At 41.4% G+C, this 13,268-nt stretch overlaps 1 protein-coding gene across 1 annotated transcript in view; it reads right to left on the bottom strand.

The window, feature by feature from the left end:
- LOC131299206 (translocon at the outer membrane of chloroplasts 64) overlaps positions 1-13,268 on the bottom strand; it is a 48,609-nt gene that overhangs the window by 8,889 nt on the left and 26,452 nt on the right. The window contains exons 4-11 of the mRNA XM_058324822.1: positions 9,482-9,607; positions 8,460-8,642; positions 8,206-8,350; positions 4,881-5,049; positions 3,863-3,997; positions 3,422-3,622; positions 1,390-1,517; positions 1,257-1,308 (exon numbers count right to left, since the gene is read on the bottom strand). Coding sequence (XP_058180805.1) covers positions 1,257-1,308; positions 1,390-1,517; positions 3,422-3,622; positions 3,863-3,997; positions 4,881-5,049; positions 8,206-8,350; positions 8,460-8,642; positions 9,482-9,607 — 1,139 coding nt within the window. The remainder of the gene's footprint in view (positions 1-1,256; positions 1,309-1,389; positions 1,518-3,421; positions 3,623-3,862; positions 3,998-4,880; positions 5,050-8,205; positions 8,351-8,459; positions 8,643-9,481; positions 9,608-13,268) is intronic.

Genomic DNA, 13,268 nt, shown 5'->3' with positions numbered 1-13,268 from the left:
AATTGGTGTGGACTCTCCTTTGAAGCTAGCTCACATTTTTCATTGCCCACTTTACCCTACCTTTACCATTTTTTCCCTCCATTCAATTTTACCCTACAAGTAACTGCTAGGGCAACTATGGAATTCCAACTTTAGAATCACAGTCCACATCCAGGATGAAAAAATAACTGCTATAGTGGTATGTCCTACACAGAGTACATGACTCCCTCAGAATGATTTGAGTCCACATGTGATGCCATGCTTACGTAATTTTAGTGCTCAGTGTTGTTTATACACTTGTTTTCTTTATACAACTCATATACAATTTTGGAATTCAACCGGATTAAATTTCACCGTACATGAATTTGGAAGTAACATGCCAGAAAGGTTATTGAGAAAAACAAGCATAAACAACTCTGACATGAGACTATCATTGTAGACTTTTAATTCCACAATTTCTCATAATTCTTTAATTCCACATCTAGGAATGAAAGATATCTGTAAGCCTAGCAAAACAATGTCACTTTCTATTTATCATTGTTAGATGGATCTGCCATCTTGAGCAAAGCACCCGTGTCACGACGTAGGTGTGGGATACGTACCAGACACTGCATTTAAAAGCTAGACAAGGTGTTTCTATGCACTTATCACCAGTGTGCAGAACACTGTCACTGTTATTGTTTCTTTTCATAGCTGCCATGCATTAAGTATTGATTATTGTTTTTTGGGCAAGACTCAAGGGAAGTCCAATAAGGCGAATGGGCTGACAACTTATTAAAGAGACTGGACTTTGGTATGTTTTTTTCCGACAAATTACATATTCGATACGCCACACATATTGTAAGTGGTTCGCCACTCTCTGTTCAAGAGAGAGAACTTGATTTCCAGTCCTCATGGAGGAGATGCTCAGCTGTAACCACTAGCCCTCTAACCCCAGCAACATCCTACCATCTAGCAGAAAAAAGCTTCTTAGTTCACGTTTACCTGAAATAACATATTGCTAAACAATATTTAGTGCATCGTCGTCCCCATATCCAAATTTGCTTTCATATCTGCATATCCGCCACTCCCAGGTTTGACATGTCCAACTCTTAGATATACACCCGCACCCAATACCGACACGGCGACACCCAAGTCCACGTATCATAGGTATCCACATTAAGATAATATTAATAGGAAGATAGTTAGATAAATAGAGGAAATTTGTGGGACCTAATACAAGCACTAGAAAGCAGCAAGTCGTTGTATAGGAAGTTGATCATTGAAAAAGAAGTCACCTTTCTATCAAGATTGATAGCTGTAGAAGAATCTGCTTCAGCTTGAAGAAAGCTGAAAAAACCGAACAAAAAATATCATCAAACATAAATAATGCATTACGCGAGCCAGTAAACTTCCACAGAGTAGCAGTACCTTCCCAATTCCAAATAAGCTGCAGCCCTATTGCTATAATAGGTTGCATTGGTGCCGCTGAGTCTGATAGCTTCTGTATAAAAGCCAATTGCTTTCTGCCACTGTTTATCTTTGAACGCTTGGTTACCCTATATAAAAAGAACCAATAAAAAGACAGGTAATGAGGCCCAAAGAAGAAACTGGAAGAGTAGAAACAAAGCATCAAATGCACATATAATACCTCATTTTGGCACTAAAATTCCTAGGCTAAACTATCAATAAATAACTAATCCCTCTCTGACAACTCCTAATCCGGTGGATGTCCCACATCGGCCAGGATTCAAACGTCCGTTCAACATTTATGTAAACGCGCATGATCTACTAAATAACTTGGAACTATAGGTCTGGGCCATGTGCTTGGGCTCCTCTGATCAGATTACTTGGGACAAGCCAGTGTGCGGGTCATTACAGGTAGTATCAGAGCCTACACCAACTTGAATGGTGTGGGTCCCGCAACGAAACCTGTTTGGGTGGGCCCGACAAGGGACGAGCTTCAGTTGTTTGTCATGCTTGGGTGGTTACACGTGAGAGAAGCTTGAGGAACTTGACATGCTTAAGTGGGTTCACATCGCTTGGTGAGTGAATATTACTAGCTATGTTACATGGATCCGCGTTTTTGGGTGAAGTACCTGTGTCGACACGACATGGGTGTGGGTGAGGGATCTGCACCGGATTCGTCCAAATTCCGGACACGCCAAGACAAAGTAGGAGGAGGAAGGTGGGAGAGAGAGAGAGAGAGGGGTACTCACCGTGAGTCGGAGACGATGAAGATGAAGCATCACAGCAGCTGCTGCTGAGAACAGTCGCAGATCTGTTTCATCTGACTGCCGGGATAGTTTTAGGGTTTTACTCTATTTTTTGCTTTGGGCCATGGTGGGCTTGGGCCAACGTCTTTATTGTATAGCATTTCTCAACTAATGTGTTATAAAGACATCTCCTTTACTAATTGGCCATAAAAACATATGCTTACCCTCTTCAGTTTCTAATATTTGTGCCTGAATAAATGAAACATAAATAAGTGGTGATATTTTAAATGATAATAACATATATTTCTATAACTAATATACATCCCTTAAAATATTAAGGGTCCCCGGAACTGCCCCGTTTTATACACACTCACATATTTGGCGTATCCCCGTACCAGTATCCATATTTGGATCCATATCCACAAATCCTCTATTTTCAGGATTGAAGTGTCTGACCCTTAGATATACACCTATATCCGATTGACGTACCCGTGTCCATGTAACATAGACTGGACGAGGGCACTGCAAATAAAGGTAGGGAGATTGTGACAAAACCTAAGCTAGCGGATGTCCCACACCGGCCAAGATTCAAATTTTCGTTATTTGCTCTCTCTGCGTTCAACTTTAGAGTGCCACCGAGAGGGGAGGTGTAAACCCTGTACCTGCAACGAAACTCAACTCAACCCGACAAGCCTTTGTCTCAACTAACCACGCGGAGTTAACTATATGCATCCATTTCCTCAAGTAGATTAATTGAAATCATGTCCTTGTGTAACTTTAATGTAATTGGTTACATTCTTACCACCTCAGCCCGTGTCCAATTTGAACTTACTCACCATTCGCTTCGTGCTTTCCCAACCCTTACTATGTAAACTAGACAGTAACAGTGGGAGGGAGCTAGCACCTAGTGTTGTGTATTTTGCTTAATGCATTAAGAGTCTGAGTCCAAGGGTAAAGGTTTCATCTGAGGGTAAAAGTTTCCATCGACCTTAAAATCAAAACCACCTTCACCCGATCAGCTTAAAAATCCAAAGATGACTTCTTGCACGATTTAAACTTTTGGACATTTGCTGAAGCTATTTTTTACCGTCACATGGTAGATAAAGATGCATTACCAAATACACATAGAGCATTTAATAATCAAACCAAGTTATATACAATAAATAGAAATCCAAATAAGCACCTAAATGGAACAAACTTGTAGGCTTATCGCCTTCCAAAAGAAATTTGAAAATCAGATAGTCCACCTTTTCCTTAGCAATCTCAGCAGATGTTTCCTGACTGACAACTTTAGCAGATAATTTGGATTTCTCAATTATATCAGCCTGCTCCTGCAGAGAAGCATACATGGTATGTACAGTATCTAGCAAAAACCGATCACCTCCATGCCTAGCTACAAGGGACACGGAAACCGGGTTTTGACCGTGGAAGCCAAGCGGTACAGTGACCTATAAATAAAACAACAAAAGAACAAGGAAGATAAAAATATCGAATATTGAATACCATGAGGCCATAATTATCTAAAGAAGCTAATCTGCGGACTTAAATATTCCAACAATTTTACAAAACAACCGTCACCATGGTAATTTTAACTATGAATAAGAAAAGAATAAACACTGATAAGATTCGTTCTTTCCTGGATATAAGAAAGATATACGGAAAGAGGAAAGAGAAAGAGAGGATTGCACCTGACAGCAGCCTGACATGCTAGCTAAACTCAACAGACTAAATACACGACTCAAGTAGTCCTCCGACAAAATCTCCTTGCTCCCAAGTTTCAAAGGAGGGTCAGGAATCGTCGGGATCACCAGTATTCCATCATCCTGCCCAAATCATACAGAAGAATAAGTATAAGACAAATAGCAGACCTGGACTAAAAAAAATTGAAAGAACAAAACGACATGGAGACACAAGATAATGTCAATGATCTACGGATAATAATGACCGTCACACCAAGATTTTGACAATAAATGCTAGACACAACCCCAGGTCCACAGAATGATGTCAATAGCCATATATTTCCATGCAATTCGCCATAATAAAGCAGAGTCTGTGTCCATGTAGGCATGTCGTGGAAGACCAACAGAGGGAAAACCCAGCCAATATGAGAGGTGTGTGTAGGATGTCCCCAAGGTCAATGTTAGTTTTGAACGAATCGTCAACATATTGATAGTCTGTTCCCTGTTAACTGAAACCTTCTCAAGATACAGAAATCTCAAATCATGAAAGCAAGCAGAAGATGAGTGTTTTACAAACATGGTGTTCATTTCAAGAGACATGGCATCCCAGAGGAAAATAATGAGCATGTTTTTTGCCAAAAAAAACAAAACAAAACAAATGTTGTAGTAAGAGTGAACTAAAGGGTTTAGTTATTAGAGCATCGCAAAAAATTAAACTAGAATAAACAAGCAACCTAATAACAAGAAGGCAAGTAAATATTAAGACTGCATGATGATTCTATGGATATCGTTGAGAATTGAGATACGCTAAACGAACAACAGAGCAAACTCAGGCCATTCTCTGCTTGAAATGATGCCTTTGGGAAGGATGAATGCAAGTAGAACCCTACATAGGAAATCCCTATCGGGGAAGATACATGGACAAGAAGGGATAAAAGCATCGGAGAAAGAATAGGTTCCAGCTTTTGTTTCGGGAAGGACAGGTAAGTATGGTGTTACTGATTACATGATGAAAGGAAACCAATACCTTTAGAAGGGAGTTCAAGGCTACACGAATTTCATTCCTTATTGTGCGGAAGTTCTCAATCTCCATATCTGAGATCTGCAACCTTTCACGTATTTGTGCAGCAATAATAGGATCTAGAGTAGGTTTCACTGAGCTGATCCACTCTCCATGATTGCATTTAAACTCATGCCTGTGTTCAGAGCGTTAAACACACTTAAGAAAAGTCTAAAATTTATAAAATCAAAAGTTAATAAGCGATGCATTCATCTTCCACTGCATGTGATAGCATAAACTAACTTCTGCATGAGATGAAACAGAAAAAGCAAATAAAATAGTAGGGATTCAGTATAGCCCTCCAAGAAAATTTTCCAATTGGGCTCAGTTATAAGAAGAAACATTTGGTTAGTTGACTTGGTTGTCAACGGAATCAGCCTCTCCACAAAATTGGAGGCTGACCTTATTCTTTTTTTTTATTGGCAAGGAGGCTGACCTTGCTATAAGCCGGAGTCTTGAACACTGAAGATGACCTTTCTTTTTTAGTATGATGTCAACAGAATTTTTGGTCTAAAATAAGCAAATAAGAGGAACCACCTCAGGTAAAGAAACCATTTATATTCAAATAAACTTAGTCAAGCATGATATGATACTAAAAGGAGTGGCAAAAAGATTCAGAAACAAACAATGGGCAAGAGCACTTGCCTCACATTCCCATACTGCTCTGAAAGTGGTGTAGGGTGACCGCAACAAAATAAAACACTAAATACTTCTTCTTCCGAGCATTTGAATCAAAGATGTCGGAGATAATTGATGGTGGGTAGAAGAAAAGTCATTTTAAATGGAAGAAAGAATATATTTAAGTACTTCAGAATGTCATGTTAAGTGTTGTTATACCCAAAAGTATAGACGTACTTAGTGTTCATAATCATATAATGTAAGTTATAGTGATAAGGAGAGGGCCTTAGCTACTTCTCTAGGTTGCCACATGTTGGTTCTCTCCTCTTCCTTCTGTATTCGTCTTCTCTTCTCCTATCTCTACTCTATCTAACTACTTGAATTCCCGTTACTTCCTTGCAGCACATTAAGAGCTGGTTAATAAGATTGAAAGTGACCCTCACCACTGCCATCATAAATCCTCGTTACCCCAAGCACTCACATGCGGCAACCACTCACCAACACCACAAAAGAACCACCAATATCCTGTAGCACTTATAGTGTACTGTAACTGCTCCCACTGTCAGATCCTGCCTAGAGATATCGTAACAACTTTGATCATGAAATCTTAACCATCACTCCAGCTCCAGCCCCTCAATAATGAAACTGCTAAACAATACTATTTCATGCAACGTCAGGGCTAAGTCTACCGCAATACTACTAATTCAGCCAAGTACACAACTGGACTTCAGCTAATCCAAACTTTATTTACAGCTCTAGAGTCTGCACCAATAAATGAGTCCAAGGCCACATGATGCAGACCATAAGAAGAGTATGAACCAAAAAAAATAGAATAACTAGCTAAGATTGGAATTTGGTCTGCTTCAATCTAAACTTACTCCAGATTAATTTGACCATTATACAACCAAGTTTTTAAAGATTATTTAGGCTGTGACCAAAATTTAGTACTCCCTCCATCCCATTTTGTTTGCTTGATATGGGGAATCCAACTTTTTAAGGAGCCAAAGTTCCACAATTACCCCAAAATTAAACTTGAGTATTTACTTCAATTCAAAACTTAAGGGGTAAAACTGGACGTTTTTCCCTGTTTTGGTGGTTATTTTTAGAAATGAAGCAAATACTTTGGGACGGCTCAAAATGGAAACATAAGTAAACAAAATGAGACGGATAGAGTATCTTTTGAAATGTTTAAGAGACGAGGTTAATCCCGTAAATTCAGACAACATGCTCAAGAACTGAGAGCTGTACAGGGAAGAATTATCTAGACATGGGTTGTAGCATTTAGGAATCGTTACAGCTCGCATATTGATCAGGTTATCTCAAGTTATGTGCTACTTTGAGCACAGACTAGAGGCTCATCTTCCTTTGGGCAGGGTTTCTCTGTTGTTGTTTCCATAGTGGAGGATCAGGAGGGTCTTTGACTAAAACGATGATGTGTTCGGTTGTACACTGTGAGCTACTAGTTCCGGGGGCTGGCTGTTGTTTCAGCATTTTTAGTTGGGGTGGCAGGGCCGATGGCGGGTCTGTCTTGAGTGCTGGTTAAACCTGTTAGCCTAGACTTTCCTTGATCCAGAGTTCTCCCTGGGGCTGTCTTGCCTCCTTTCCGACTATTCATGGAGCTAGGGATTCCTTCCATCTCTGCTCACCTAAGACTATGCTTCATGTGGTGGCAGTATATGTTTATCTCCTCATACTTCCTTTTGACAGCTCTACATACCTTGACTTTTTGTACTGCCTGTGCTCATGTCCCCGTTGCCCTTCTTTCCTTTGGGAAGGCTCGTTCAATGGGACACAAGCACGCACTAACCCATATTTGTTATTATGTCTCCTAGCCTAGCGGGTTGTGCATGGCATTAGACATCCTTTCTACTATGTTACTGCAGTTTGCATACTATACCTATCCATGCAGGTTGTGCAAGGATTTGTTACTATCCCACCCCGGCGGGTTGTGCTGGGGACTACGCACTTTTCTTTTCTGTACTTTTGTTTCCTGGGATATGCCCCTTGTAAACTTGTACATTCACTTAACCTTTTTTATATTTGAAGCTGATTTACCCAAAAAAAAAAAGGCAAGTCAAGGGTGGGATTTATTACATGACGCTGTAATATAGCTTGAATCGTACACGAACTCAGCGGCTTAGGTTGGGGCATTTTTCTTTTTTTTACATGAAGACGAATATGAGACCATCCAATGAAACCAATATTAAGCAGGTCGTTTCAAGTCATACCCGCATAAACCGAACATGACCCATTGAACAGAGATTTACTTACAGATTCAATGGCATTGCCCAATATGAGTTGTCCTGTTATGCTTGAGAAATGAAGTTCTGTGATTTAACAAAGCCTTTTGTATCATGTTTGAGGTCACCCTTCTCCAAAAAGCAACAATAGTGTTGGCATGAAATCAAATCCCAACACCACGGAAACCCCGTAGGGAAAAAGAAACTTCAAAAATGAAAAGAGTAAATCTAAATTAGCCAAAAGAACCCAGAAATTAAAGAAAAATGCACCAATAAACTCTGAAGAAAGTTGAGCTAAGATGCTACTCGAGCAGCAGAGTGGCAGAGCCTCAAAATTAAGAGGAGGTTAATGCTGATCAAAGATTAACCAGTTAATGAATATAAGGATCTAGAAGTTCCTAAGCAATACCAAAATATCTAATTATCAATCTAACCTTTTAACTAATTCCATGACATTTGCTAGCAATCTTATTGAAGAAGATTTTACTTCACCATTTGACTTCTTGCTATGAAATGATTTCAAGCTTGGAACTTTAAGATCCAAATAGTTTCCAAGATTCTCATGTTTCAGAACTTGCCCTGAAAAAATGGTATCAAAATTTATGTACATACTTAACAGAAAAGTAAACATTACCGTAAAAATCAAATATAAGCTTCCAACAAATCGGAATAGATCAAAAGAACATACTTCCAAATAGCTTTTCAGTGGATTTAATTACCACCGGAGCAACCCGATCCACGGAATTCTTTACTAATTGAAAACAGTCATCAGCTATAATAATACTCCTTGGATTATGTTGAACAGCAAAGGGGACTTGCAGCAGCAAATGCCCAACACGACGTAGTATAATGGGATCCTTTGCAAACCATCCTGCAATAATGATGTAAACAAGCCGATCAAAAAGAAAATAATGATGTAAACAAAAATTACTGAAGAGAAGCAATGGAACAAGGTGCGAACAACAGAATGAAGAGAGCACAAATACACACACAAAAAAGCGAACAAATACACTCAAAGGTTTATACATTGGAAAGTCGCATCGATTACCCAAAAGTTACAGCTAACAGAATTTGAGAACCAGACATCAATCTGCAATTGAAGCAATTAAAAAGTTTGACATATTTTGACTTCCTCTACGTTGCTGGGTCCACTCCATTCATTACCTCCTAAGGTGTTTGGGTGCACTTGCTATGTTCACGCCCTTGATGCTAACCGGGATAAACTTGTTCCTCTGTTCATCATGAGTGTTTTCCTTGGTTGTGCTCCTGTTTTCCTCTCCACATCTTCTTGTCATCTCCTTCTTTTCACGTTCACAGCTTTCAGGAACCAAAAAGTCCCAAAACCGTGGGTATTTTCATGCACTAAATGTCACCCTTTTACAACCCTAATACAAGCCCTTGAACTCATATATAATTCGTAACCTCAAAATCACGCTAAATCTATCCCTACAAACCCTCTCACTGCTGCTGCCAGAGTACTTATTTTAAGCACACTACTTAAGAGTCCCAGTCCATACTCGTCCTATTCCTACGTCACAGTGCATTTCTTATTTTTCCATGTACCATTGAACATGTTACAGTATAAGCAATACCATTCACTTGAGGTGTCAAGTGCTATTAATGAAACTAAATCAGAAAACAGAGCAAGTGAGTCACACAATATGGTATATGCCTTTGTTTGAAGAGGCATTTAAAACTTTGAACACATACCAACGGTATCACAACTGGATGAAACAGGAACAATCCCCACATGAGACACAGCCCCGTATGAGGGTCGAAATCCTATCACACCACAATATCCAGCAGGTACTCGGACACCGCCATCAGTATCAGTACCTGTAATAGACTAAGAATAATGAAGTCATCTTCCAAAAACTAATACAAGAAGCCATGAAATGAAGCAGATGCCAAATACATTCAACAGCTCACCCAAGATGGTTTATACAAAAGATCTTCACTTATAGAAAAATGACCAGAGTATTGTCCAAACAAAATATGGACTAGGTCAAGTTTCACAAAGGGACTGTTCATCTTTTTGGTTTCATAGTAAATAAGATTCAGAATCCTTCCCCACCCACACCCACACCGTGATAAACAGACAGCATGCTATAACAACTTTTGCAGTGGTCTTCCCTTCTATTAGCCGCAATACCATATGTGGTCTTGTCCCACAAAAGCTTATGCTTTCCTTCTCTTTTTCCTTTTTCCTGTTTCTCTTTTCAATTATTTTTTTGCTCCCATATCAGACAGTAGACAATTTCTCCAGGGCCTAATCCCACAAGTGTCAGACTCCCATCCTACCAGTGGTCAACCAGTAACGAGGTCATGTGCCAACATGTGATGCATGCATAACCAAGTTTTTCTTGATCAGCGTTCATTCATTGCTACCCTTTAAAAATACTCACTGTGACTTCTCATACGGTAATACCTGATGCCTATCAGTATCATTAAGTGTTAACCTGCTTTTCAGCCACACGCAACAAAAAAATGAATTTCTGCCAACTCATTTTCCACTAACTTTCAACTGGTGTTCCTAGGACATATGCCTTCAACACAAAAATAATGATTGGAGTAACCAAGGGAATTAATCTTCTCCATTGGGTCTTACCAGCATACACCGATCCTTCCCAATGAAAGAAAACCTTGTATTCTGAGGTCCAAAACCTTTCAATCCATCAGGTTGTTGCCAGCAACTAAAATCATTCTTCCAGCTAAATTATATCTAAGCAACAATCATTCAGCCAAGATGCTCAATATCAATGAAAGCCCTTGTATTTAAAAATGAGGATTGAACCCAAACCGATAGACTCTAACTAAAGCTTCGTTTCCTACTTAACTGGAGAGAAGTTCTCACGCAAGTTATCTTTGGCCTTCCAAAAAAGAATATTGCTAACCGCGGGGACAAAAATGCATTGAAACATGTAAAATGTGAATACCGTGTATTGACAGTTGTGGAATGTGTATTGAAATCCCAACTTTTTCCACATTTTCTCTTAACCCGTGCCAAAGAGGGTATTGTTCGCACAAACTGTGAAGAATTGAAATGGCTCAAAATCATGAATTTTAGTAACCGGGGGAAGGGAAATTTAAAGGCAAAACAAAACTTCAAGGTCATCGCACGATATCCACAATCATGACCACCTTAGGGCATGTACACCAGCCTAGCTATTCTTGCACTTTTAGCAACTTTGGCTAGGAAAGGCACAAAAATGGGTTTACACCAGCCTAGTTAAACACCTCTGTAGTTTACATCTGTGGAGAAACCTCTCCAAATCTACCGAGATACTGTTCATCGGTACCCAATTTTTTATTCCTCCTCCTCCTCTCTCTCTCTCTCTCTCTCTCTCTCTCTCTCTCCAACGAAGAACACCTCTGCACAAACGACGGAGTTCTCGATCTGCAACGAAGATTTGGGTCAGCGGCGACGGCGGAGGTCTGCAACGAAGAAAGGCTAGGGTCCGGCGACGACGGAGATCTCGATCTCGACAGCGACTCGACCTTGAAGGCGATCTCGACCTCGATCTTGACGGCGATCTCAACGGCAACCTTGACCTCGATCTTGACGGCAACCTCGACCTCGATCTTGACGGCAACCTCGACCTCGATCTCAACCGGCAACCATGGAGGTGTGCAATATACATGTTATATACAGTACATATGAACGTATTTATATATATATACACACACACACACACACACACACACACACATATATATATATATATATATATATATATATGTAAATATATACAGCAATTTTATTTTTTTCTATAATTTAATGGATACAGAGAAAATTATGGAGAGGCTATTGTGGTGTGAAAGAAAAAATGGATAGGTAAAGTAGAAATTGTAGCTTTTTTAGTAGGCATTTTACCTATGCTTGATGTACATGCTCTTATAACTCAAATGAAAACTTCAAGGTTATCGCAGGATATCCACGATCATGACCACCTTATAACTCAAACGTATGATGCCTGAATATGGACAAAAGTACATCACGACATTGACGTGCCAACATGGCAGTTACTGTGGCGGGCACGGCTTGGGCAAGGGACCAGGGCGGTGGCCACGTCACACCTATGGGCCGGACCTATGGACTCGTCGTTTGTGGGTCGGCAGTAAAACGTTCGGCGAACTACAGCCGATCCCAATAATCCGAACACGATCCGATCACCCGCGGAAGAATCAAAGATCTCAGCGGGACCCCGCCGAACTGGTAGGCAATTCTATAGAAGCTTGAGTAAAGCCGTATCATTCGTTCGGCGAAACCAATATTCGCCGAGCCATCTATGCCCCCTGACTTGAAGAGTAAGTCAGGAAGAGTTGGGCAAGGGTGGCCAACCCCACGTCCTATTCCCCCTATTATAGGAGCGGAACGTGGGAGTGGAAGCCTATCCAAAGTAGGAAAGCCTATCAGAGCCGAGATTGGCGGACCCATTACTGAGTGTGTGACGGGTACGCGTGGGTTGATCTCCATGCTCCCTTTGCGTATAAAAGGAAGAATCCCCCTGAGAAAGAAGGTAGAGAACTCTGCTCCCCTTAAACCCTAAATACATTTCCAAAGCTCTTTTTCCCTTTTACTTACTAGACTGTCGGAGTGCCTAGCCCGGACCACCACGAACCGGGCATGGGCACTAACGCAGGTGCTTCTCGTGCAGGTCCTATCCATGCTCAAGATAACCTTAGCCATCTAAACACCAAGGGTCCGATCGAAGAAAGCTCACCCCCACAATTGGAGAATCTGCTGGAGAATCTCTTAACTCAGAACCGGTGGTCAAACTTTCTCCTCTTATCTTCGTCTAACAATGACTGGCGCGGACGGACAACTTCTTGGTCTCGCACACTTCAACCCGAACCCAATGGCTCACCAAGCCTCCCCAACAACCCAGCAAGTACTAGCGGATTTAGGGCTTTTGGGCACCCCCGCAAGGGGGCCCGATGGCTCCATAATGGTGGGTTCGACCGTCGCTGGGACGAGTAGCCATGCGATAGGGACGGCCTCGTTCCATATCGATGGGGTGAATCGCTCGGCGGCAAGCCTTATGGTTCCGCCTCCTCCCCCCAGAACTCCCGGTGAGTATGGCAAAGGAGTTGTTGCGGCTAAGGACACAGGTGCAAGAACTCCAAGCGCACCAAGAGGCCCCTCCCATCTCCAGGTCTCGGGAACGGCGCCGAAGGAGGAATGCGACCCAACCGACCCAAACGGCAGACACAGCCAGGGCCTTCGCCTTCACAAGGCTCGGCCCATTGTGCCGCCTTGATGCTAATGGGCGTATTCATCTGGAGCCTAGACGCCGAACAAATTCTCACGATACGTCCGGGAACGGCCACACTCGCCAAATGTTACCTCCAGAAACGAGTGCCACGACATCGAGCGCTCGTTCTAGATCTCGGGGGAGGCGGACACAGACCGAGGTGGCCTGGAGGACCAGTGGAAGGAGGAATGTCGTAGGGGATCCCCACGTCCATTTTGCGGGATCCCAAGACCACCAGGACG

This window comes from Rhododendron vialii, chromosome 8a, assembly GCF_030253575.1.
Source record: "Rhododendron vialii isolate Sample 1 chromosome 8a, ASM3025357v1".
NCBI classification, from domain to species: Eukaryota; Viridiplantae; Streptophyta; class Magnoliopsida; order Ericales; family Ericaceae; genus Rhododendron; species Rhododendron vialii.
Note: the sequence above shows the minus strand (reverse complement) of the source record. Positions and strands in the feature narration are given on the sequence as shown.